The following is a 26,942-nucleotide window of genomic DNA, read 5'->3' as shown; positions in this document are numbered from 1 at the left end:
CCCCTCTTCAAACACTTTAATTCCATTTTTACATTTTCTCATATTTTTTTCCTTTTCCCTTATTCCCCATTCCATATCCTTCTCACTGTCCCTACACCTTTGGTCCTTTTCTTCCTATATGCTAATTGTTGGGGAGAACTTTTTAAAGGCAAATATTTCACACTCTTTGCTCCAAACTCAGAAGGAAGTATAAATTCAACACCTCTTCTTTTTGAAAAGCATCCTTGGGATATGTGGTTGAACTCAAGTAACCTAAGAGGACATTTTTTATTTTAAACACACACACATATAATTCTTGAATGATGTTTTTATCTTCATATAAATGGTGCTGCCCCAGTCTTGCCTACTGTCTGAAACATGGTAATACAGGGGAAGTTCTTGGTTGCCATGGTTTGTAACTTGTCAGTGGCAAACACCTCCAAAACCTTTATTTTTAAAAGCAAAATAAAAATAACATCGGTTCAAAGATCTGAACACTCACATTTCTCTAAAAGTAAATGGAACATGTGAAAGCAATTAAATGAGTACCTGGAATATGTTATTTTTCACGGCAGTGAATTTGGGCAGAGGAAAGGAGGGCTTGGTGAGGGACATTACCTTTATGTCTGTTGTCCTGGTGTCTGCTTTGATTTTTCTGTGGAAAGTTGCTCGAATGCACCTTTTCCACAGATGCTTTGCATTTTATGGACTAAAATTTTTGTATTGCTAATTTCTTTATTCTGTTTCTTTTCACTTCCTCAAACAACCCCCTCATTACCACCAGATAACCAACAAGCTCACTATGCTATATCACAGATTTATATCCTATAATATAGCTTGCTATATCTGGATTGCAAAATTCTGTGCTCATTTATTTTCACCTGGCTTAGGACTTTGAATGTGAGGTTAGAAATCCTAGGTTTTGTTTTTTGTTGGTAGGTACAGAGACTTTCTGTAATATGAGGTTGACCCTTCTGTTGGGATTATTAGGCATTCAGAATGCATCCAGAGGGCACAGTGTTTTTAAACGTTTACATGTAATTCCATGCACTGTGGGTTTTTCAGGTGCCGATTACCCAGAATGAGGGTTAACCGAGGTCTCATTCCTCTGGTTGACCACCCCGACCATTTCATTGCGCATCAACAGTCAAACCAAGTAAAAGTGAAATTCGAACCAGTTAGTACCATTGTATATTTGGAACTATATTTACTTTATTTTTTTTTAACCTTTTAAGTTTTAGCCAAATGCAGTTAGCCTAATTGTCAACATCCCTCCTCCGTTACTTAGGGCCCACTTTCTAGTCTTCTTTACCAGGTAGCCAGTTGTTAATTCTGAAACCTACATACATTTTATGTAGGAGTTTCAGAGAAATCGGATGTAGATATCCATATATTTCCCAGAAGGGAAGACTGAGAAATACTCCAGTCTTGATGACTTGCTGATAGGCTAATAATAATCATTAGTGGGTGAGTATTTTTACTTATGGTCGTGCTCCAAGAAAGGAGAATAGCTATTTGCTGTGAGTTCTGGGGTGAGGAGATGGCCAGAAAGTGGGTTGTGTCTATCCTCTGGAGAGAGCTATAGTGCTAAAATATTTGTTCCTGCACAAGATGTACCATTTTTATGCCTAAGTAATTAATATAATCTCTGCCTCTCTTGAGCTAGTCTTTGCTAACTCTTGCATACCTATTTTATTATCTATAAAATTGGGATCAACGAGCATTTTCGTTGGGGAAAAATGTGTCAGTGTTAGCCTCACATTTGGAGTTGTGGTTTGTTGTTGTTTTGCTTTTTGGTTTGAGTCATTTCTTTCCCTGCTAATTTCGTGAATTAGGCTTGAGGACACGGAGAGAGGTTGTTGGGATGCGCAGGATCAGCTGGAAGTGCTCATGGCTGCACAGGGCGTGCCAGAGTTGTGCACTCCCATAACATTTGGCCAAGCACCCAGCCCCTGAGCAGCATGCACATTTAGGAGGAAACTTCTTTTGCTTTTCCACATTTTGCTCAGATACACCAGAGGAAGCTGCATATTGAATGTTGGAGCTGACTTGGAAATGAAACCCTCATTTTGTTCACAAGGAAAGGATTGTTTTTAGCCTGGGTCACTGCTGCGGAGAAAAAAATTTTTTTTTTCCCCTCTCTGTAACGTTTGATACTTGAGGGAAAACAGCTGGGCCAGAGCATACTTGAGTTGCTGCAGAATGGAATGGGATGCTAGGGAATATGGACTGTACTGTATGGCTGAAAGGTCAGCTTTTTCCCTTGTCCCTGTTGGAGGAATGCGGGGCTGTCCTTACACTAGCCTTGGGAGCCCTCAGAAGGAGCGAGTGAAGGGAAGGTTGTGATGTGGCAGGCACTCCTAACAAACGGGGCAGGAGAAGCCTTTTTTTGTATCTTTTTGCATTTCCTGCCTGCTGGTTTTGATTTTGAGTAGAGGACTGGAAAAAGTCAACAGAATTTTGGTTTGGAGAAATAGTTGATGACCACGTTCAATATCCAGACAGAAGAGAGCCTGGCCCAAACCACAGCTGTGTAACTGGAACGACAGGGCCAGCTTGGAGTCTTGCAGAGTTGTCTTAAAAGATTCAGGGACATAGTGGGGTGTGACAAATTCCCACATGCCAGTCAAAGGCAAAGATGTGCTTTTTGTGCCTAGAATTTAATTCTGCACTGAATTGGACCTTAAGATGGTATGGTAGCTTTGTAAATCTGTTGGGCAAGCATATTGGTGGCCTGAGTGCATTGACCCAGGTGCTGAGTGGGGTTCAAAGTGGCAGAGATGCCAGCTGCACCCAGTGCAAGGGTAAGGCTTGGAGCAGTTTCCTGATTAACTTGTCCCCTGTTTCTTTGCCAGTCAAGAGAACAATCGGATGATGAGACCGAGGAGTCAGTGAAGTTTAAGAGGTTACACAAGCTGGTGAACTCCACTCGCAGAGTCCGAAAGAAACTGATTAGGGTGGAAGAAATGAAAAAGCCCAGCACTGAAGGTAAAAAAAAAAAAAAAGCAAACTCCACCCTGGTTATTCCAAAAGAAATCACTTGGGGTCAGTTTTTCAGTAGAAAATGAACATGATTGCAAGTGGAAAATGTATTGTTTTGGCAGAGGCCGACGGACTGCATCTGTCCATTAGCACTGGGCTGCTCAGTTTGTTATGAAACGAAGGACCCTGGTGTCAAATGCTTTGGGTGCTTGGTAATTTATATGTGACAAAGATAGGAAATGGCTAGTATGTGACAGTGAAATCTCACAGTATGCTACAGCTTAAATTATGACCTTGTACTATTTTATATAAACATTATAACTTCTTAGGATAAGCCAGTAACTCCGTGAAGGACTCTCGTCCTTGTTCATTGAATTTAGTGTGAATTTGATAGCAGGGTGTCCATGCATTTGATACCCGTCCTGGACAAACATCACACAGTTGAGGCACCTAATCTCCCTTCAAATCCTTGAGGGATGCTTTGTTCTCTCATAGACAATCTCCAGTCTCAATTCAAGTGTGGCTTTAAGGACCATCAGTTCTAAGAGAATCTTTAATAGCTATATTGCTGGCTGCAAAGATGAAACAATAATGTCAAAAGAGACATCAACTGGGGTTCATTGTAATGAACAGCTAACCTTGGAATTATAATTATGACATTTTAAGTCCCATTCTTATCTTTCTCCCTTTTAAGTCATATGCATTTGAAGCATCTTGTAAAATTCTCCCAAAAAGATCAACAAAAAGAATAACATCTACTTGCTTGGAAAATGAGACTAAGCAAATTAGAAAAAAATATTGGAAAGACTGTACCTTTAAAAATTAAAAAAAAAGATATCATTTGTTAAAATGTCACATTTTCATTGTGAGGAATTTCAAAATTTTAATTTGTGGATTTAAAAACTATTTTTGTAGAGGCCTTTTTATTCTTTATAAATAAAAGCAAGTTGTGTAGGGAACTGAATATCCCCTCATTTGCAAAGATAAGAGTCTTGGTTTTTATTGACACTTTCTAATTGTATTTATAATAATTGATTGGCTTACATCTTTTAGAATACTCCTAAAGGTGAGAGAGAGGGTGACAGGAGAAATGGGGATTAAAAGGAAAAAAGGGGGGCTGGTGAGATGAGTTGAGCTTCACGGCTTATTTCATAAAGTTGGAGTTGTCTTAATTCCAGGGCTGCATTTGGATGTCTTTTTGCAGGGTAATTTGGTTTATATTTGAGAGCAGTGATTTTACATTTGGACCAGTACCTGCCTGTCACCCATGCTATCCATACTGCAGAATGCACTCAGATTTTCTCCTACCATGTCAGCTCTTAACTGAAATCATGCACCGAGTGCCAGTTGGAACTGTTGGGAGAACCACATGGAATTGCCAACATTCATCCTTGAGTGCACATTTGAAAACAAACTTCATGCACACTTGCCAAAATCAAATCTCAGCAACAACAAGTGTATTGGTGGGCTCTGCCTATAAATGAGATAAAATGGGCTAAGGACCCAGTACTGGGCCCCCTGCCCAGTAGGCCCTTCACAAGTGATAGTCAAGTGTGCAGGGCCAGCCTTTGCTGAAGAGTAACACTGTCAACATACAGAAAGACCCTCATTTGCATATTTATGCCAGAATCGATTGATCCCAATATCCCTGAGAGGCCTCCTTGGAAAAAAAAGTGGAAAAAATATAACAAAAGACATACCTAAAAAGTGAAGAGTAATCACTAGATTTTGGAGGTGAATTATGCATCACAGATGGAAAATGGACTTGATTGTGCTCATGTTGAAGGCTGCACTCACACATCTGACGAGTTGGGAGCTGGGCTGCCTCCAGCCAGCTTATCCCCAGGTGTGTGTAGCTCAGGGTGTCTGTTCTGTGCCTTGCCTGGATATCCTGCCAGACTATTACTCCCTCAAGCCCCTGCGTGAAGGCACTCTCTGAGGTTCTTCATTGTCAAAAGACATAGTGAGTTGGAGAGGCTGCCTCAGTTGTGGGGTTCATAGTCCCAACAAGCCCTCTTCCCCAGCGCCCTTAGACTCATAAAGATTTGATTCTGAAATTGCCTTCCTTTAAGGCTGTGCCCCACTAAGTTGTTCGAATAATAATTACCATTTATTGAGTGTATTTTATGTGCCAGACACTTTTCTAAACACTTTAGGTTTTAAATGTTCCCTTTTACTATGCCATCCTCAGAATACCTACCAGTGGTGGGCACTTCCTCCATCCTCATTCACACGTAAGGAAACAGACACAAAGAGACAAAGTAATTTACTTGATGTCACTCAGCCAGCCGGCAGAAGGCCCAGAATCCCATCCGGGCAGCCTGACTGTTCTAGGACATCCTGTGTCTCCACTGAAGGCCAGGACCATGATAGTTTTTCACCCAGCCTCACCCTTCCCACCTGAATTTCGAGTCTGTACCCAGCTCAGCAAACCTGGGTTACAGGTAACACAGGCTGTGTCAGCTCTCCACACCTGTCTGCTTCTGTGCCTTGTCCGCAGAACTTATACTTCTCCCCTGATTGCTCCAGCTCATCTAACTGACAAAAATCACCAACTTTTACACAGTGCTCTTCAGCTTAGAAAGGACCTCACCTGGCTCTTTTTGTTAAGTGTCACCCTTGCAAAGCTGTGTTGGGGATATTATGTAAAGATAAGTAGGCACGATCACAGATGACGCTAAGAGGTAGAAATAATTTTCCAAGGTCATGGAGCTGGTGAGTGGCAGAGCTAGGGCTCGAATCCAAACTGCAAAGTTGTGTTTTGGACATTAAGTCATCTCTTTTCTCTGGTCAGAGTCACCTTTCCTTCAGCATTCTGATCCCAGCTGCATATGATAAAATAAAGGCCTTCCTGTGAAACTGATTTCACCCAATGTGATGGAGTAAGCATATCTTGGCTGTCCCTCCAGTGGGAGAGTTATGTCTTTGAGCCCAAAGAAGATGGGGGAAGCAGTGCTCTGAGTCACAGGTGTACAGGACAAGGCTGGCTGCCCAGGCAGCTGGTCAGACACCAACAGAAAAGCCCATACTATGCATGGCCTGTCCTCAGCATGGGCTCCGCACAGTGTGGCACAGTCTCTTCAGGCAGCTTTCCCTCCAGACTCCTTACCAGGTACCAACTTTCCAGAAGTAGAAGATACCATCACATATATTGTGAACGTGTGTGCCCCAGCTGATACTGGGCTCGTATATAACTCAGCACAGAGGTATTGGAATCGCTGATGACAGCCCCACAGTCCAGAAAGCATCCAGACCATTGCTGAGTGACAGGTCCTTAGAGTATCCGGCATAGCCCTACCAGACCTCCCAGAAGCACCTCAGGACAGTGGGTGGCTAAGGGTCTTCAAATATCCCCAGAGACACCTATCTTGGCATAGGTCGTGGCCATGCTTGACTGCTTTGATACAGAAGTTGGCTGTCAGGCTGCGCCTCCGGTCTTAACCCAGTCCCTTCCTCCTGGAAGTGGAGGGCGTTTCCCTTATGACACTCTAGGAGAGGGCGCTAGGTTTACTTGTAACAACACAAGGACCTTTCCTCTGCATACTCTTTCCAGTGATGCAAGGAGGGAGTAGGAAGCTCCCATGATTCTTGCTCACACGCCCTTGTCAAAACATGTCTGACCTTGGACCCTGCTTTGACATGCTCCTAAAAGATCCCTCTGCAAGTCTTGAATGCATTTCGGGATAGACACAGTGTGGACCCTCCTCCACTTCCTTTTCCCATCACTGTTTCCTAGACCTGAATATAAAGTTGATCCTGGGTTGGATTAATAGCAGCAATTTCTTTTTGTTATGTATGTTTGTTACTGGAGTTCTCATCCAATGGAAAAGAGAGTAAGTTTTAGAATTTTAAAGAACTGCTATTATTTTGATCACCTTGTGGCTTCTGAATTGAGCATCTCTTTCCCTTTCTCTATGACATTTACCCACGCACCGACACCCCTGTTCCAGCTGGTATATTTAATGCTGTCTTTCTGTTCCAAGGAAACTTTGTATTTTTTCCTCTTCGCTATTCAGCTGGTAGAAAGCTGCAAAGCTCCCAAGTTTCCTTATAATTAAAGGGACGAAGCCAGTTGGGATCCCTACACCCACAGCTTGACCTACTTCTTTTCTCACATCTGTTCACATAACACAGGCAGAAAAGAACTCAGTATGCCTGCCAGCAAGTCCAAGCCTTTCCACTGGCTCTGGAGGGCTTGGCTTGCTACCTGGTTCCAGCGAGGGCTTCCAGAGCTGGAACCCTTGAGGCGAAGTGGAGCACTCTGGAGCTGCCTGCGTGTCAGGGCCCTCACATGCCCTTGCTGCTTCAGGCAGGTCCTGAGTTGGTGGGAATATCTGGTGGGGATCACCCAGTTCCCTGACTTTTGGTGTGTGGCCCATCGACTGGAGAACATTTGCCACATCCATTTGCAAGGCCTTAACCCTTTATGGCGTTTCTCTGCTCACACTCGAGATTTAATCACTTAAATGGCATATGTACTAATAAAAAAAAATCGCTATCAGCCACATGGCATCTGTCACACTCCAACTGTAAAAAGCCATCAGAGCCAACATAAAGGGAGGCCTTTCAAAAGGGCGAAGACTCAATTCCTAGCTTCTGCAAGTTGTGCTTAGAAACTGGAATAAGGCGTATCATGATAGTGACTGGCTTCCGCTTTGCAAATGCTATTTTAAATAGGTCTTCGAAGTTACTAGGTTTACAGTGGTATTTACAGAAGGAGAAGCAAACACATCACAATCTCAGTACTGTTGACATGAAACACATTTGAAGTTTGATTTTTTGTTGTTGTTGTTGTTATTAAATGCCAGCCATGTTTGTGAAGCGGTTCGTGATATGCACAGGGAGGGCACTGTCCATTCTGCATGACTTGCTTGATCTTTTTCAGGACAGAGAATGTAAAGAAAGTTCTGTGGGAGAATGCAAAGGTTCATTCACTGGAGAACTCTCTTGGTTCCCTCTAGGTGGGGAGGAGCACATGTTTGAAAATCCTCCGGTCTTGGATGAAAGGGCTGCCCTTTACTCTGGAGTGCATAAGAAGCCATTTTTCATCGATGGCTCTCCTGAGAAACCTCCTGAAGATGACACTGATTCACTCACTACATCTCCATCGTCCAGCAGCCTGGATACCTGGGGAGCTGGCCGGAAGCTGGTCAAAACCTTCAGCAAAGGAGAGAGTCGGGGTCTGATCAAGCCCCCTAAGAAGATGGGGACATTCTTCTCCTATCCAGAAGAAGAGAAAGCCCAGAAAGTATCCCGCTCCCTCACAGAGGGGGAGATGAAGAAGAGCCTCGGGTCCCTGAGCCACGGGGTAAGTACGGATGGTGTTTTCTTCTACGACAACCATCGCCGTAGGCACCACTTCCTGGTGTCCCTGGAGGAGGTTCAGAGTGTCCGCAAGCAAATCCGCTTGAAGAAAACAGATACTAATTATTCCTGTTCCAGAGCTTTTCTCTGCCAGCGTCCCTCCAGAAAAGGAGTGAACGGCACCACATGTGACCTGCCACTACCCCGGCAGAAGGCCAAAGGGGGAGGCGGCTGCGGCTTCCCGGGCAGGAGGGCACGCGGGCGCGCCTCGGTCAGCGAGTTCAATGTCACCTACGTGGTGGAGCGGAGTCTCTACAGCCACCTGAACCTGACCCAGCTAGTGCGTCCTGCTTCAGACAGGACCCTGAGCAAGGCCGAGAAGCAGGACCTGAGGCGGTGCTTGCTGGAGGAGGATGAGGAGGCAAAGAGGAAGTGGGCTGCCACAGTGGACCGCTGTACTAAAAGGGTTCTCTTGAGAATCCACCAGAAGTCTGTGAGTCACCAAGATGGTCATGAGGATGGCCTTGTCATTTCTGTGATGTGCAGTCAAGCATCATGGCCTTCCTTCGGCAGAGCCTGCTTTCCTTCCCTCTCTTTGCCTTATCCCTTTAGGATCCATTCCACCGTCACCTCCCGTACCTAACCCTACTTTCACTTAGTAGTGGCTTTCTCCTTCTTGTCTCTTTTTTCCCTCGCCAGTGGAAGCGGTCTGATTTTTTTTTTAATCGAAGCTAAACACTAAAGCTGATCCAGAGAGGGGCTTCCAGGGTACAGGGCTGGGTTTGGCTACCTCTAGGAGTGTTTGTCTTGATCTCCAGCCATCATGTCACTTGACCTCAAAGGAGATGATTCAAAGCAGAAGGACGTGTCACTCTTAAAAGAGATGCCTGCTCTTTCAGTTAATTAAAACAATAGGAAGGAGCACAGGAAACGGTTATATCTCCATAGCCCCAGCTTGGTGATTGGGAAACATAGTGCAATACCCTTCTTTTATTGGTAGGGGCAAATGGAAAGTCCTTAACTCTGACAGGAAAAAAATAAATTAGAGCTCTTCTGTTTTATCTATGTCTATTTAATAATTTTAGCTTTTTAAATAGAAGGATGGACATTTGGTAATAATGTCTTCTACCACCACCCTGATTTTTCTATGCCTTGCAGGAAATAAAGTCCTTACTTGCAAAAAAAAAAAAAAATGTTTTCCAGTTTTGATACTGAAAATTAGATTGGGAAAAATTTTTTTTCAGAGTGTAACATATTTTGAACGGCAGAACGTAGCCTCTTTCCCCATGGAATTCCCACCTAACTTTTAGCTCGCACAATAGTCCAGTGAAGTGGTGTAGCGAGAGGAGGAGCTGGCACTGCTCTCTGGCACCTTGCTCCCCGCCGGCGGGGGGGTGCTGCTGGCTCGGGCCCCCTTTGAAAGGTCTGAAAGGAGCTTTAGAACAGAATATGCCTCCATAGTGGCTTTTCCCAGGGTTCTTTGCATTCATGAAGAGGATGTTCTTCCCCTGATGATTACTGTAATTTAAATTCATTCAGTCAAGTTCTGCTTTTGTGAAAACAAAGACTGATTGGTCAATGCCATCCTTAAAATGACCTTCTCTATTCCCAAAAGGATCATTGGTGCTACCTAGCCCTTGGGTTTTCTGAATATTCCCACATGCGTTGATTTCTTCTGAGATTCTGTTTTCTGTGTTTTCACATTTGTGATTCTGGCACTTTTAATACTACTTGTCTATAGCACAAAAACTTCTCTTCTGGCTCTTTCTACATTATGACATTTGTTTTCGTTGGTTTTATTTGTTGTTTCGTTTCGTTTTGTTTTGTTTTGAAATGACGGAATTCTCTTCGTCACTCATTCAGCCTCTGGTCTGCTCTGACGCACAGATCTTTTGTAAAGTACCAGTCTCAGTAAAATTTTTAAAAAAATCTCCTGAGGTGTTACACCTAGTTCATCTTCCTTTGAACCTTTTAGCATGAACTTAATAGAATAGAACCACTTCCTTCTTAAGTGACAACTCATCTCTGTGAGTTTAAATTGTGTAAAACTAAGAAGCTATCCAGTTTGAGCAGCTTGAGTTGCTCATGGGCCCTTCATGCTATTTATTGCTAGATTAATAACATAACTTCATCAGGACTGTCTCAAGAAGTTGTATCTCTGAGATTTGTGTTCATTGACACTGCAGCCCATTTAGAAATTTTGTTCTTTGTTTTGTTTATGTTTTGGTGTTAGGGATGGGACTCAGAACCTTCTGCATGCTCAGTAAACACTCTACCACTGAGCTACACTCAGCCCTGCAGCTTTGTTTTCATAAAGGATTAATCTTAATTCTTTGCACCTTTTATTTTAAAAGTTCTTTTCCATTCTCCTTGTCATACATTTCCTTTATTTTATCCCAAAATGCGCAGTATCCTTTAATCTTCAACCTTGATCTTTTTGTCTTTCAAAAACGCCATATTTGCTTGATGAAACTTCAGGGAAATGATAATGCTTTGTATTCACTGAAAATGATCACATGCTTTACTTTTAATTTAATCATTCAGTTTTTGTTTGGGAGAACAGACATGCATGACATTTTGCAATTTTGTCCATTTTTAAATTCAACCCCCAAAACATGTTTTCCACTGCATGACCATCCCATTGACTAGCTCTCCTCATCCCAAGCATCTGTCTAGAATGTTTTTATAACTATCTTTACAAGAGATGTATGAGTATAAAAAATTGTTTTTCACTTATTCTTTATTTATATAGGTCACCAAAGTCAAAGATTGATTTATTTTTCTTTTAATGAATACTCTTTCCATTTCTTCTTCTAAAGGAGTGGTGTTTTGAGAGGCACTTTCAATGTTATGGGAAGATTGATAATCGTTCAAGCAATCTTTATTGTTGTATTCTTTGTCAATTCTTGATAAAAAAGAATCAATTCCAATCGGTTTAGCATTTCCCTGGGAAAGATTTTTAGTTGATAATGAAGAAAACCAACCCACTCTTCATTTTAAGCTTTTTATTATTCTAGGCCTAACTGCATGCAATGGGCATATGAAAACTTAACTGAACTTCTAATTCATTGCGGTCATAATTTCCACGTAAATTCTTTGTTGGTTGTTCCATATGCATCAGATACAGTGTGCTGGGCTCCAGCACTGCAGTAGATGGAATTTAAAGCAGGGACACAAAAATACCATAAAGCAGCCAGGCATCTGTGTGCCATACTGTGTTTGGGAAGCCCTGAGTCACAGGAAAGGAATCAGAATAAAGTCACTGCCTTTGTGTAAATGAGAAAACTTGTTTGGCACTATTAGCTAGAAAAGGAAAGTTAATGTAAAGTTTTATCTTGAGATGTGGTCTTACTGTTGCATCTGAGATGACGTGGTGTTTTGCAGAGAGGTCTTTCTCTTTTTATGGACTGGCCAAAGTCTACTTAAGTTGACTGGAAAAGGTCACATCTACTGGGAAACTAGTTGATAGTAGCTTCTTTAAAAATGGCAGCAGCGGGCTGGGGATTTAGCTCAGTGCTGCTGCCTATCTCGCAAGCTCAAGGTCCTGAGTTCAATCCCCAGTACCAAAAAAAGAAAAAAAAAAAATTTTTTTTTTAATAAAAATGGCAGCAGTAGTGCCAATACAGCTTGACACCTTGGTAACATCCTGAGTGTTGGTTGCCCCTGAATGCCTTCCTTTTTCTTCTCCTGGCCTGTGTTGTGCCACAACTGCCACCTCTCCTGTTGTGGCCTCTTCCTGTGGTGCTCTGGTTTTATAATTGAATTTCCAGATGGTAAATCCCAGAGCCAAATTTCAGCTCTCCATTTACAAATTGTCTGAGCCTTGACTTCAATATAACAGTTGTCTGGATGAGCGAGTAAGTTCTTGACATAGTCATAATGAAAAGTAGTCAAAGAAACCAACACTCATGGAGCATCTGCTTTGTACCAGGCAATGTATTAGTGGTCTTCAAATAGATAGCATAGATATTATTTCATTTATGTAGACTCCAAAGCTCAGAGAGTTAGTACTTAACCTGTGATCGTACAGCATATAAATGGCAAATCCAGAACTTTCGTCTGCCTTGTGCGACTTTAAAAACCTTGTCATTTTCCTTCCTCCCAGGATGCTTGTGTTTTCTCAGTGCAGTAAATTAATATATGAGGGGTGATCAAAACATACAGTGAATGTTTAAATTTTAAAAATTATTACAATAAAAGGCACATTGCCATTTATCTTTTTCAAAATCCCCTTCCTTTGAACACACTTATCCCTTCATTCTTGCCACTTTCTACAGCAATCCTGGAAGTCCTTTCATGAGTGTCTTTAGCTGCATTATCACGGCTGTGTTAAGGCCCTGAGTCAGTTACAAGCACTTGCCTTTCATGGTAATTGTGACGTTAGCAAAGAGCCAGAAATCTCATGGTGCCAGATCCAGTGTATGAAGAGGACAAGGGTCCTATAATGTTTTATGAGCCTCCCTCTCCATTGTAGGGTACTCAGCAGCAGAATTCACTGTTTTTTTAAAATCTCCTCTGTTGAAGACAAAAAAGAGACACCATATTTTTTATTATACATCATATGTATTCAGTATATTTATGTTAAATAACCAGTGTATATAGTATGCATTATGCTTTTTCTGTTTTTGCTTCCACTTAATATCTGTTAACTGAGGTTCTCTGAGAAACAGGTATTAAGAAATATTGGAGCCCAAATCTGCTATTCAACTTTCATCACCAATGGCTTGAGAAAGATCACTAAGCGGAGTATGGGGAGAGAACAAGAGTAATCGTTTGGGAACAAGCGTGGCTTTTGCTAGAAAAACAACAGAAATTCAGTCCAAGTTCCGAAAATATAAAATCACTGAAATATAAGGAGTTCCATAGAGTATAAAATCAACTAAAAGGACAATAAAATATTCATCCATTTTTATAACGACATCTTTCCTACTGAAATTAAAAGAATGTGGTCACGAAATTAAAGAGTGTGGTCACTCAATCCATTTTTCTCTTTCTGGGCAAATGCCTTCACTTTATCCACTGTGAGAAAAAGGCTTATAATTAATTAAGTGGGGCAGTTAGATGAGGCAGTTATCGGCAGTTTTGGCTAGGACAGGGCAGCAATGAGGGAGTAATCCTCTTGGACTGATTGGACTGTAATAAACATAACCTCTTTTCCCCCTTCTCAGTGACTTAAACCTAAACCAAACAAGTCTTTTAGAAAAGCCTGCTCTCAGTGAAGCAGGGGACTGCAGACCTGGGTTTCCAGGAGCACTGATTGATGTCCCTTTATCATCATTACCATCGGCAGCTTCTGTGAACGAATGCCAAAGGAAACTTTGATGCTGTAGCACTAAACTTGTAGAATTTTTTTCTTTACTTTATATTTTAAAAGCTAGTTGTCTTGTGCACATTAAGAGGATCCTGGACCTCTGGTGAAGACAGAGTGTCAGTGGTCTGTGAATGGGCAACGTAAGTGAAATTTCCGTATGCCATGAATCATGTGGGTTTTCCCTCTCATTTCTCGTTTTCCTGCATTCATCCCGTACATGTCTTGTGATTCAGAGATGGCCTGCACAGGGCACATGTGTTGGGTTGTGTGCAGCTGGCTGACTTAAGAATAACTGAGTTCTTCCTGCTGTGACTTTTGCTCTCCACAGAGAACTTGCAGTTTTGGAGGATTTGACCTGACCAATCGTTCCCTGCACATTGGCAGTAACAGTTCTGATCCAATGGTGAGTAGACGCTAGAGGAAAGTGGCAGATGTCTTCTTACACATTGTGATTAACAGTGGCTTCCTCTCTAGTACCTTTGAGAATTGATAGTGGTTTTCTTCACTCACCCTAAATCATATTTGGAAAGAAACCCTTTTGAAGATGTTCCACTAGGGCCGGGGATTTAGCTCAGTGGTTCCACTGCCTGCCTTGCAAGAGTAAGAACCTGAGTTTGCTCCCTGGGACCAAAAAAAAAAGTTCCACTGTTTCATATGGAAGGAGTGACCACTACCTCTGGCCTCCATCTTTCCTTGAAGTAGCACAGTTCTTTTAATGACTTTCCTTCTAGTTTTCTCCAAGTGACAAATCTGGACAAGTATGACTTTTTTGGTTTTTTGAGACAGGGTCTCACTATGTAGTTGAGACTGACCTGAAACTCACTATGTTGCCCAGGCAATTCTCCTGCCTCAGCCTCCCAAGTTCTGGGATTACAGGCATGCGCCACCACATCCGACCCTCATGCCTTTTCTTCACACTAGGTGCATACATGTAGTGCGGCAGGAGGAGCCTTGTGAGTGGGTACCAGGAGCATGCTAGCATCTCTAAAGACTGTTCTTACTGTGGGCCAAGGGCATGACATTGGGTTGTCCTGGAACTAATCCAGACCCTGCAGGACAAAGCTCACTGCCTCCCAGGCTGCTTCTGGACTGAAGGCTGGGGCCAGCTCATCACTGTGACCCACAGAGCTGTTCCCGGAGGTTCATGCAGGCCTCAGGGATGTAGGTGGATTTTACCTGCAGTTTTGCTTGTCCTGAATGTATTTTGCCATGAAACTGTATCTGTCACAATCCCATGTCATCCATTTCCTATCTGTGAGATATGAACTACTTCAGAATTTCCTGGAAGACGTAGATTATTTTATTTGGATAGCAAACTTTATTGATTCACAAATCAATAAGTGTACGTGTTTCTTTTCTTTTAAGATATGAGTTTTTTCCCTCCTTTTTCAGAGGAAAGTTTGTTTTTAAATGCAAAATAGAATGAGAGATGGCCATAGTCTAGCTTGTTCAAGGAAAGAAATTTATACACCCTTAGAAGTTGGCTACGTTCAGCATCATAGTGATACAATCCAGTCCAATGTTGGGGCTTCTCCCACCTCAGCTGCCACCAGCTAGCAATTCTCTGGGGTGACTTATTGGCATCTCCTCTCTTCTCCCCACTGTTGGGCTCAAGTGAACACTGGTGCATGTAGATCGCTCTTACCGATGAAGGGCAGGCCCCTTGGGTGCTGAAAACAGTGGAAAAAACATAATTGGAGAAAAATGTACTAAGATTAAAGTAAAAAGTGACTCACTTCCCACTTCAGAGAAACAAAAAGCCTCTTAGTCGATTTTAATTTCTAATCAAAAAGATAAATGACAGCACTGACTTAACATAAGAAAAATGTCATGGTCCCAGGGAATGCTGATATTTTTTCTGAGAGTGTGGCCATTAATGGTTTGGATAATAAATCCTGTTCCTGAGCTTCATTTTCTATGACTGAAGGTATTTACAACATTTTGTTTCACAGGGAAAGGAAGGAGATTTTGTGTACAAAGAAGTCATCAAATCACCCACTGTCTCCCGCATATCTCTCGGAAGAAAGGTGAAATCAGTGAAAGAGACAATGAGGAAGAGAATGTCTAAGAAATACAGCAACTCGGTCTCTGAGCAGGTATGTGGCTACCTGGCAGAAAGCCCCCTGGTTCCCCCCCCCGGAGAAGCTGAGGATGATCATCTGTGATTACAAATGGTGTCAAGTGTGTATATCATTAACCTACTCCAGCACGGTGCTTTGTTTATGTAGACAAACATTCAATTTGAGACGCACAAATTAAGCACTGTGTTTACACAGATCAAGCACTGGGAGTACAAAACACAGGCCCTGTCTTCTGCACCCAGATAGGAAGAGAGACAGCCATGGGAAGAAATGGTGATTCACTAGTACAGTAAGCATTGTAAATTTATACCCAGAAGGAGCTCCTTAAAAACTCTTGCTATGAACTACCACCAGAATCCAAGCTACAAAAGTGCCCTTGGACAGCAGGCTTTTCAGATGTGGCCTAAGTTATTTTAGAAGGACAAAGCAAGTGTGAGAAGCAAATTCAGAAAGTGCTTCCTGGTTATCAGACTTTGATAGCTGCCTGGTTTCCTTGGGGGTGCTTTCACTAACTGGTCCTTTGTGTGCCTATTAAGATATCACAGAATTGAGCCCCACCCTGTTCTAATTGTTTTTTTAAGAAATGTATCATTAGCAACATTACCAGTTTCTGTATTAACTGAATTGATTGGAGGAATAAAATCATTTGGAGAACTAAGCCTTTAGATAATTTTGACCATTGGATTTCAAAGCCCTCTCCTCTGACATCCTTAGGCTACTCATTTTGCAGCCTGTTTAAAATATGTGTATGTGAGCTGGCTGACTTCATAAAATATGTAGGGCTGCTGGTTCATCCACCAAATACAGTACAGTAAAAAGCAGCAGCAGGCATTTTTGCTCTGCTGCTGCCCCCTGGTGGGCATAGTGAGCTAAACACCAAGCATCTTGGAGTTACTGAACCAGCCGGCCATAGCCTGCACATCTACATGACAGTGGTTATCACTGTATTTGCTCCCTGTCCACCACTGGGCAGTGTTTGGGGATATTTTCAATAGTCACACTGGATTTGGTGAAGTGGTATGGGTGCTACTGGAATTTAGTTGGTAGAAGCCAAGAATGCTGCAAACATAGTAGCATTCATAGGTGGCCCTGTGGTAAAGTATGATGGTCCAAAATGCCCACAGTGCTCAGGCTGAGAATTCTCTGCTTATCAGACTAAGGGGAAAGCCGGGGCTGTCTTCAGTCTCTCCGTGGTTTTTACCCTTACTCTTTTATTTATTTATTTATTTTGTACTGGGGATCAAACTCAGGACCTTGCGCTTGTGAGGCAGGTGCCACTGAGCTAAATTCCCAGGCCCTACCCTTAACTCTTTTTACTTTCTTGTCCTTGTGAGTGTGTGTGTTGGGGTGATGTTCTGTGTTTCTACCCAGCAGTGAGGCAAACTGTGCAGTCTGTTGGGGAAAGTAATGGCACTAATTTAGAGCACTTCATTTTCTTGATCTAATCCCCCAAATTGAAATACCCACTGAAAAGCTCATATAAGCTCATGTTCTTAGAGGTTTTCTGCTTTATGGATTATGAGCATAGAATTTTAATGTCCCTTATAGCAGTTTCTTATTATTTTACTACCACATAGCAATCTTGTAGTTCTCTGCCTTTTTTTTAGTACGTTTGCAGTACATAATATTTACATTCCTTGTGTTAGAGATGGTATATGTACATAGCACAGTTAAATTTCTTTCTTCATCCCCTTTATCTCTCTTTGTATCTCTCAATCCCCTTCCCATATGAGAAAGATCTATCTCCGTACTTCCTACTTTTTTTTTTTTTTTGCTCCTTACTTGTCATTTGGATTTCTCATATGAGAGGAACCTGTGATATTGAAGCTTGTGTGTCTGATTTATTTCACTTGACATTATGGTCTCAAACTGTATCCATTTTCCTGCGGGTGACTCAAGTTTAAATTTCTTCATGGCAGAGTAGTACTCTACTGTGTGTAAATACTATGTTTTCTTTATCTGTTTATCTGTTGATGGACATACAGTCTAGGGCCAAGATTGAGCTATTATGAGTTGTACTGCTATAAACATGGATACCCATGTGTCACTGTAATATAATGGCCTTAACTCTTTCAAGAAAATACCTAAAGGAGGAATACCTGGGTTAAATGGAATTTCTGGTTTAAGATTTTTGAGGAACCGCCATACTGTTTTCCTTAGTGGCTACACTAGTTTACATTCTCACCAACAATGTAGAAGTGCCCCTACCCCCCGCATCCTTGCCACCTCATGTTACTATTTGATTTTTTGGTGATAGCCGTCCTTTCTGGGGTAAGACGGAAACTCAGTGCTGTTTTAATGTGTGTTTCTCTGACGGTAGGGGTTTTTCTCTTCTCTTCTTCTGGAATATGCCTACCACCTAGAATGGTACCTTGTTTTTGTAGATAATCAATAAAGGGATGGTGAATAAATTAGTAATTTAAAAAGCACTTGTACAGTATGCTGTCCTGATGAGGGCAAGGATGAGCTGCCAGGCCAGTCACATTTGGCCACCCCAGAGTGAAAAGTGCTACTGAGTTAGTTACCATACAGCAGTCTGACCCAAAGGGACTTCATAACAACCTGGGAGAGGGATCCTATTTTGCTCACAACACTGGAAAGAAGTAAAAGAAGCAGAACCATAGAGTGCTGTGTGCAGACTTTGTGATAGACTGAAAAACAGCAGTTTCACCATATACCTGGGTCTTAAGTTGGTAATTACTTAGCCACTGTCGATAACTTATTTAGATAAATAGAAACATGACAGTATAGCCAATTGTTTTTTTAAGAAGTAAGCTAATTTTTTCAATGTAAATGTTTCCCTTGAAAGTAGATTAGGCATCCCCGATAGTACCGTGGATACTGCATTAGTAGTGTATTGTACTTGACCTATGGTAAAGTCCAGCCTTGTTACTGGGCTGCTGAATATGCCGAGTCCCTAAGCCTTTAATGAAGTATTTGATTTTGATAGTAGACAGTTTTTTTCCCCCCTCAGAGATTTCAAAAATATCTATCTGAACACGAAAAACAATTTTTGAGTGTTTAATAAATTATGAGCCACAGCTTCAGAATTAAGAAAGGATATAGAGCATACAAGAGAATATGGGATTTAGAATTAAGTATGACTGTGGAGATCAGTTTGATGGATGTGGCTGAGGCCCACCTTGCTGAGAATTGCCAAACAAAGCCTATGTGCTTGTGAGATTTAACTTCCTTTACCTTTCAGGACTCAGGCCTTGATGGAATGCCTGGCTCCCCAGCCTCTGTCCAGCCTGACTCTGAACACATGGACAAACCCAAACTCAAAGCTGGAGGATCTGTCGAAAGTCTTCGGAGCTCCCTGAGTGGGCAGAGCTCGATGAGTAAGTCCAGTTCATAATTGTGGATAATTTCCTTTGAGGTTAAAATCGGACATGTATTGACCTTCCAATCTGGGCAAGTTCATGATCCGTAGGACCGAGTTTCCTCTGGGCGCTGTTAGAGAACCAGACCTACGAAATACCTGGACTTAAGAGTCACACTTGTTTGGCAGTGGCACAACCGAGGGGTGATTAATTTTGACTGGGGAAAATAGGGAATGCATCTGAGAGGAAGGATGTGGCGAACAGGGGAGAACAAGCCACAGAAAAGGGCACATAAAGAAGAGCGGTAGATCAAGCGGGCTGGATTACAAAGGCCGGTAAGGAGTACTGTGCAGCTACTCCAGATCGAAGGGTGGTTGGTGTTGGCCAGATAGTAAAGGGGAAGAAGTCAAGTTTAAATCCACTACTCCTAAGTTCTTGCCCTTGAGCCAGTTACTTGATTTCTTCAAGGGTGTTTGCTTGTCTGTGAAATGTGGCAACATCAGCATATATAAATAAGAGGTCCCGATCTCTAAAGGAAAAGGCAAGCATCTGGTACTGAGGGGTCTTCCCCAGGGCATCTCCACGTCACACCTGTTCCTCCGTCATGAGGATAATGTGCTGGGCTGTCGGCAACTTGACTGGGAGCAGCAGTTAGTGGGAAATCAGATGTGGTTGTCCTTCTGGTTCTGTTGTTGCTACCGTCCTTGGTTTAATTCCTGGGTTAATACTTCGATCTTCCAGATAAAGCTGGTCTTTATGTTTTGAGACTCTAATGACTCTGAAGCAAATTCATTTTCATTATACCAGGAAGGACAACTGATTAGATCAAGCACAATACCTTAACCCAAGTGATACAATCAGCAAGCAACACAATAGCATCAAGCACAACTTAGAAAATGACAATTTGTGGTAGTTATTAATCTATCACCTTTAACTGTGTGAGTTAAATAAAAATTGAGGACCAGGCCAAACTATGTTTATAAGTGAATAAACTCTTCAATAGAGCAACTTTACCCTTCAGGATGGTGATTTAGAAGGAGTAGGGGAGGGAGGGGTAGATACATAGATTAGAGAAAGGTTAGAAGCGAGGCCAGAGAACACAGGAAGATCACACCAACTCTAGGAAGCTGTTGAAGAGAAGAGGAGAAAACAAAACAAAATATACACAAGAACAGAACAAACTAACAGCAATAGGGAGGCTAGAGACTGTAATCACTTTCTTTTAAAACTAATGGCACTTGGGCCGGGGTTTTAGCTTAGTGGTTCTGTCGCCTGCCTCACAAGCACAAGGACCTGAGTTCGATCCCCGGCACCAAAAATAAATAAATAAATAAATAAATAAATAAATAAATAAATAACTAATGCTAATTGAGATAAGGAAAAAGAGAAGAAGAAAAAAGAAAATAAATTTGAATCAGGATAGGAACAGGAACAAAAAGGTAGAGGTATGAAGATCAAGGTGGGAGAGAGTGAGAGAGAAAGAAAAGAAGATAAGAAAAAGAAGATAAAAGAAAAATATTTGAGAAAAGAAAAAGATAAAAATGTTTTAAATGTTTAAAGATAAGACAAAAATACTACTCTGAAAAGAAAAAATAGAAATAGCAGGCCTCCTTCAGGGTGTGCCTCTGTTGACAGACTAGAGAGCATGGGCAGGAGTGTGCAGGTCTAAGTTAATTAGTCTCAGCAAGCCACAGCTGACCCCTGAGGTTCAGGCTGATTTTTGGCTGCAAGGCCCAAGTTGAGATCTCTGTCCTCCTGCTGGGTTGAGCTCTGCAAGGTTCTACTGCACGTTCCAGCTGTCTTTCCCCTGAAGTTAAACCAGGTTCCGATGTGAAGTGCTGGTCCCTCCAATTTAGCAACTGTGGTGGTGTGGTGTTCCTCTATCATAGAGACTTTCTTCACTTTCCCAGCGGGCTTTAGTTTTCATCTAGGAACCTCAGAGAGGCCCTCTTTCTCTTCCTGTTGGTTGGTTGTGGGGAACACGAATGCCACTGTGTTGGCGACCGCGGCTGGGCTCCTCTGGTGCGCTGGGCCGAAGAGGCGGGCCCACCAGAGGTTCGAAAGCTGCTACAAATCTCCTCTGCTGCCTCCCTTCTGGTTCCGATACAAGGCCGTATTGGCTGCAACCCAAGTTGAGATCTCTGTCCTCCTGCTGGGTTGAGCTCTGCAAGGTTCTACTGCACGTTCCAGCTGTCTTTCCCCTGAAGTTAAACCAGGTTCCGATGTGAAGTGCTGGTCCCTCCAATTTAGCAACTGTGGTGGTGTGGTGTTCCTCTATCATAGAGACTTTCTTCACTTTCCCAGCGGGCTTTAGTTTTCATCTAGGAACCTCAGAGAGGCCCTCTTTCTCTTCCTGTTGGTTGGTTGTGGGGAACACGAATGCCACTGTGTTGGCGACCGCGGCTGGGCTCCTCTGGTGCGCTGGGCCGAAGAGGCGGGCCCACCAGAGGTTCGAAAGCTGCTACAAATCTCCTCTGCTGCCTCCCTTCTGGTTCCGATACAAGGCCGTGGGGCGTGGCTCCTGTCCACTGGGCCATCCTTTCCTAATCTGCGATTCCTTCAGTCCCTTTCAGCTGTGCCATGTGGGAAATCCGTACTTACCTTCCTCCTCCCGTGTCTCCTGCACAGGTGGTCAGACAGTCAGTACTACTGATTCCTCCACCAGCAACAGGGAAAGCGTCAAGTCAGAAGACGGTGACGATGAGGAGCCGCCCTACCGGGGCCCCTTCTGTGGGCGAGCCCGGGTGCACACCGACTTCACCCCTAGTCCCTACGACACAGACTCGCTCAAGCTCAAGGTGGGTCTCTCCCTGGCTCAGACAAGACCCCCCGGGCCCTTTCGTCCCTTCCTTCCCTGCTGTTGGATGCTGAGCTGTGACCTGGCATGTGGATACGCTTTTCTCTGGTCTGTGTCACTCCCTCATCATTACCCACACCTGGGCCCTGTCCCCTGACCCCAGCTCTTTTCTAGAACCCTCGTGCTCCCCACATCCCAGTTTCTGTGCTCTCTCCATCTGCAGATGGATGACTCCCTTCTGTGTGTGAACAGAGTTATTTATGTGGGACCTAAAAATGGAGTTCCACAAAATGAATGAAGTGACCACAGAGCAGGGATCACTGCTCACTTGTGAGTGGTAGGAAATTCTTTCTCTAGGAAGCAGGAACACTGTGGATGATGAGAGAGCATTTAGAGCCAGCCTGGGAGACAGCACAGCACCCCTGGCCCTGAGGTGCCAGAAGGAGGGAGGGCAGCCTGTGACCTGGGCCCAAGTGGCATCCAGCACAGACAGAAGTGCTCTGTTCTGCCAAACTCCTGTCGTGTCCTACATTGATGTCTCAGAAAGGTCACTTGATCCTGATTCTGCCGTTTTTCCATCTGTGTGACTCACTATTCATGCTTCATGCTTTGAAATGCACCTAATAGAATGATTTGTATTCCTGGGCCACAGAAAGGAGATATTATTGACATCATCAGCAAACCACCCATGGGAACCTGGATGGGCTTGCTGAACAACAAGGTTGGCACCTTTAAGTTCATCTATGTGGACGTGCTAAATGAGGAAGAGGAGAAGCCCAAGCGGCCCACCAGGAGGAGGAGGAAAGGAAGACCTCCCCAACCCAAGTCTGTGGAGGACCTCCTGGACCGGATTAACTTGAAAGTCAGTCCCTTCTTTATTCTTGTCACACATTTCCTCACTGCCTGGTCCTCCTCTTAAACTAAGCAAGGGAGGGCAGTTTTAGGGTAGGCTAGGGGTTGATCAGGGTCATCTAAGAAGTGTGACCTAGTGTGGTGAGTAGCCATCCTACAGAAGAAGTTGCCAGTACTTTGGTTTGCCCTTGTCCTACCCTGCAGGTGGTAGTAGAAGCCCTCGGTCAAAACTTGCTGCAAGAAAGGCTGTAAGCATAAACCCTGGTGCCTTCCCCATCGCCAGCTCCACAGTGGCCATGGGGTGTCTTCCTCCTGCCTCCCTCTCACCAAGAGTGCAAGGACCTAGGAGGTGGATCTGCAGTGGTAGTTTATGTTTCTTCCCTGCAAAGCCTTTTGCTCCTGAGACATTTGAGGAGCCTTCAAAGTTGGATTTTTTTTTTTTTTGTACCAGGGATCGAACTCAGGACCTTGCATTTGTGAAGCAGGCAGCAGAACCAATGAGATTAACCCCCAGCCCCAGAGTTGGATTTTAATACCTCTCTAATTGAAGGAAGAGCCTTCTCCCTGGTAGACCATGTAGTGATAAAGGAATGAGTTCATATTGAGAGCACAGCTATGATATGGAACCCATCACAGCTCACATTGTATATATTCTTACCTGTGATTAATAAAACAGTCTGCCTGCCTGCCAAACTGGTGGGCTGGGAGGTATAGAATACATTACGAATGATACTCATCTTCTGATTAGTATAAAAATGATGATGAAAAAAAGCTGAGTTGTCTGAGGCTAGTAGATAGCGGTGTATCTCACGGCTGGGCCCCTGGTTCACTTTGGTCCTCTTTCCACATCTCCCAGGAGCACATGCCCACTTTCCTATTCAATGGATACGAAGACTTGGACACCTTCAAGCTCCTGGAAGAGGAAGACTTGGATGAACTGAATATCAGAGACCCAGAGCACAGAGCTGTTCTCTTGACGGCAGTGGAGCTGTTACAGGAATATGACAGTAAGTCCCTCCACACACACACACGGCATCCCTGGTACATGAGCCACAGTCTTTGGTCTCCGGCAGGCCTCTCATAAACTATCAGCAGGTGCTTACATCCTTGGAGTCCCTCACATAGTCTTGCTCCTGCTGAAGCCAAGGTCAGTTTCACACTATGCCAGATAGCTCAAGTGCATGAATTCAGTGCACACGCTCCTATTAGTATGGAAGCAGAACAACTCTTTGGCAGCCCTGGCAGCTTCTCTGGTGTATTTCTAGGTAATGATTGAGAACAGTGCAGCACCACTTGACTGAGAGAATGAGTTGCTGTTTTTGTAAGAAGCCAGTGGACTCTTATGTTAGGGACCGTTGGGATGTGCAGTCTTCAGCAGGTCATTCGGGTCTCTGGGCACAGAAGGGACTGATCAACTGTGAGTTTCTTGCCCAACTCAGTGTTAATTATTTCTCAAAATCGTGAAGTATTTTCTTATTGAATAGGCTGGTTCAAAAGTGAAATTAATCAGTTTCTATTAAAGAAGCAGGAATTGTCTCCCTGAAGAGAGTATGTAGAACAAAGGATTCCAAATTTAAGTAGATGATAGCTTAGTTTTACAGTGTGTGAGCAGAATTCAGGGAGCTCCAGCTTTTATGGAGTCTGTCAGGTAGGATCCTGTCCATCGCCCCATTAACCGAGTCTTGTCTTGCTCTTTATTCTTCAGTCTCACATCACAAACATTCCTGAAATTATTCATCATGAAGGTAGTATTCTCTCCACTTATTGAATTCAAATACATTTTCTTTCAAGTGTTTTGCTTCGGGGATATCAGTAGCTAATAGCATTTCTGTTGCTAAAAGACACACCAAACCCATGGTTAATGGGTAGAAAAAAAAAAGAGTTATGCATTACAGATGATCCCCAACCCAGGATGGTTTGACTTTCTGATGGTGTGAAAACATACTGCAGTAGACACCACACTTCCAATTTTGAATCCTGATCTCTTCCTGGGCTGGCGGTATTCAACCTGACACCATGCTCTCCCATGATGCTGGACTGGGGCAGCCAGCTGCAGTACCTCGTCACAGCCTAGAGAGGGAACAAACTGTATCCCACAGTGTCCTGTAACACTAAGCTACGGTACTCAGCAGTTTGGAATATTAAATGCATTTTTAGTTTATAATATTTTAAATTTTACGATGGGGTTCTGGAGGATCATCTGAGCCTTAGGTAAACAGGTAGCCTTCAGGGATAGATTTGGAGGGAATTGTGTCTTGTACTTAGTGTCGCTTATGACTAGGTTGCTAGTACTATATTTAAGTCTCCTAAGAGACACCCTGGGAATCTATGGCCATGTTGTGTGTAGATGACCTGGGACAGTGCCTGGTATAGCTGACCAGCTCTGTTGCTATGAATTAATATTCACCTGTTTTCCTGTACCACATCTTCTCTGTCACACAGTTCACTGGCTGTTCCTCAACCATGGAAAATAGCTGATTTACAGGCGCTATCCACTACATTTCCTTCATCACCCAAATGGAGGAGGAAGAAAGCTAACTCCTGGGTAAAGCAGGGATCTGGGCCTAGTTTGCTTCACACCATGCTGACCCACATCCCTTATCCTAGAATTACATCCTGAGATTTGTACCAGGCACATTTGAAGGAAGGAATTTTTATTCATCATAATGAACTAAGAAGGCCAGGCCTGGTGGCTCACACCTATAATCCCAATATTCTTAGAGGCTGAGGCAGGGGGATTGCATGTTTGAGCCTAGCTTGGGTAATTTAGCAACTTAGCAAGGCCCTGTCTCAAAAGAAAATGGTAGATCAGTATGAAGGCCCTGGGCTCAGTCACCATTAACACACATACACACCCTACAAAATCCTCTTTGCTGCTTCATAAATCCCACGTTGGGTCTCTATATTATCACTGTTTGGACTTTTCCTCATAACCCAAGTGCTATTTCCTTTTGTTTTAAAACAAAAGCTTTAAGGGGTTCGAAGGCAGTGCTTAGTGCCAAGAGGCTGGGTCCAGGCTTATCTTAGGGTTGTAAGACTTTATATCCAATATATTAAATTTGTTGCATTTCAGAAGTAGTCCCTCTAAGTAACTGGTAACTTTCTGCTAAACTAAATTTCTTTGCACTAGAGAGACAGAGATCTGTTGAGATCTTTGATAGTGTACAGAGATCTTGAAGTTTTCTAGCTCAGCCATCCACTGAAAGCAAAAGGTTCATCTCCAGCACTGCTTGGAGGTCAGATCTGTCCAGGGGCTCCCAGAAGGGCAGCTTCCGGAGGGGTTCTGCTGGGAAAGACTCTGATTGTCAGACTGCTTTTTATACTCTGTCAAGGCTAGGTATAAGCATCCTTTCCAAAAGTCTTTTACATTTTTAATTGTAGTAAAATGCACATACCAAAAAGTTTATCATTTTCACCATTTTTAAATGTACAGCTCGATACAGATACATTTTATGAGAATTTTAATTAGGGATTGTTTTAAGTGTATAGTAAAATAGAAAAGTAAAACAGATTTGTGCACACGCACTTTCTGGATTCAGCTAACATTGTTATTTTGTCATCTTTGTTTCAATCCCAGTCATTCATTCATTCATTCTATAGTGGGGATTGAATCCAGAGCTTCCACATTGAGATATAATACCAGTTCCCCACCTTCCCTTTTTTAGACAGGGTTTTACTTATGTCCCCAGGCAGGGCTCAGACTAGGGATCCTCCTGTCTCAGCCTCCCAGCAGTGCTCATTTTACAGCCCTGTTGAACATATCCAGGGTTACTATTCCCTCCCCTTCTTCCTTCTTAAGGTACCTGCTATTCAGATAACTGTGTGTGCCCCTGTGCACTACTAGCTTAGATGTCTGAAGATGTCCTGCATGTCAGCATATTCTTTGTGTGTGTGTGTGTGAATGTGTTACGCAGTTTTGGGGGTGGGGGGACCCAGGGAGAGTCACTTGGGATTCAGTTCAGCTCATGCCCAACTGGGGATTCAGCCTTTCATTTCTGTTTGACTGTGAGAATTTGCATGCTGTAGTTCATCCATGTTCTTTTCTTTCATGCTTGGGCGTTAATGCTGATAAGCTTGGTAGAAGATGATGGGCTTCATGCTGCAGCATATATGAGAGGCCTTTACCTCATTTTGTCCCTGATGAAGACAGTGACACTGGTCCTTTGTCATTTGCTTGTGACTTTATGAGTTGGACTGGTTTTCCCGTAATGGGAGGGATCCTTTTCCTCTCCGTAACTCAGGCGCCCTTCTACGCCTAGTGAGGCTAGGATCCTCACAGTGCATTTCCACAGCTTCTGCTTTCTTCCTGTTGG

At 43.2% G+C, this 26,942-nt stretch overlaps 1 protein-coding gene across 6 annotated transcripts in view; it reads left to right on the top strand.

Moving 5' to 3' along the window:
• Positions 1–26,942, top strand: part of Sash1 (SAM and SH3 domain containing 1) — a 933,133-nt gene that overhangs the window by 893,690 nt on the left and 12,501 nt on the right. For 3 of the 6 annotated variants that reach the window (XM_019209951.2, XM_033763317.1, XM_019209953.2), the window contains 8 exons: positions 2,835–2,967; positions 7,923–8,758; positions 13,905–13,979; positions 15,529–15,672; positions 18,863–18,998; positions 21,609–21,778; positions 22,430–22,639; positions 23,486–23,636. In XM_019209951.2, coding sequence (XP_019065496.1) covers positions 2,835–2,967; positions 7,923–8,758; positions 13,905–13,979; positions 15,529–15,672; positions 18,863–18,998; positions 21,609–21,778; positions 22,430–22,639; positions 23,486–23,636 — 1,855 coding nt within the window. The remainder of the gene's footprint in view (positions 1–2,834; positions 2,968–7,922; positions 8,759–13,904; positions 13,980–15,528; positions 15,673–18,862; positions 18,999–21,608; positions 21,779–22,429; positions 22,640–23,485; positions 23,637–26,942) is intronic. The other 3 variants (XM_033763318.1, XM_010639655.2, XM_010639648.2) reach the window with 1 other exon arrangement.

This window comes from Fukomys damarensis, unplaced genomic scaffold (genome assembly GCF_012274545.1).
Source record: "Fukomys damarensis isolate Sample0158 unplaced genomic scaffold, DMR_v1.0_HiC HiC_scaffold_14, whole genome shotgun sequence".
NCBI lineage: Eukaryota > Metazoa > Chordata > Mammalia > Rodentia > Bathyergidae > Fukomys > Fukomys damarensis.
This window is presented reverse-complemented; position numbering and strand designations above follow the sequence as displayed.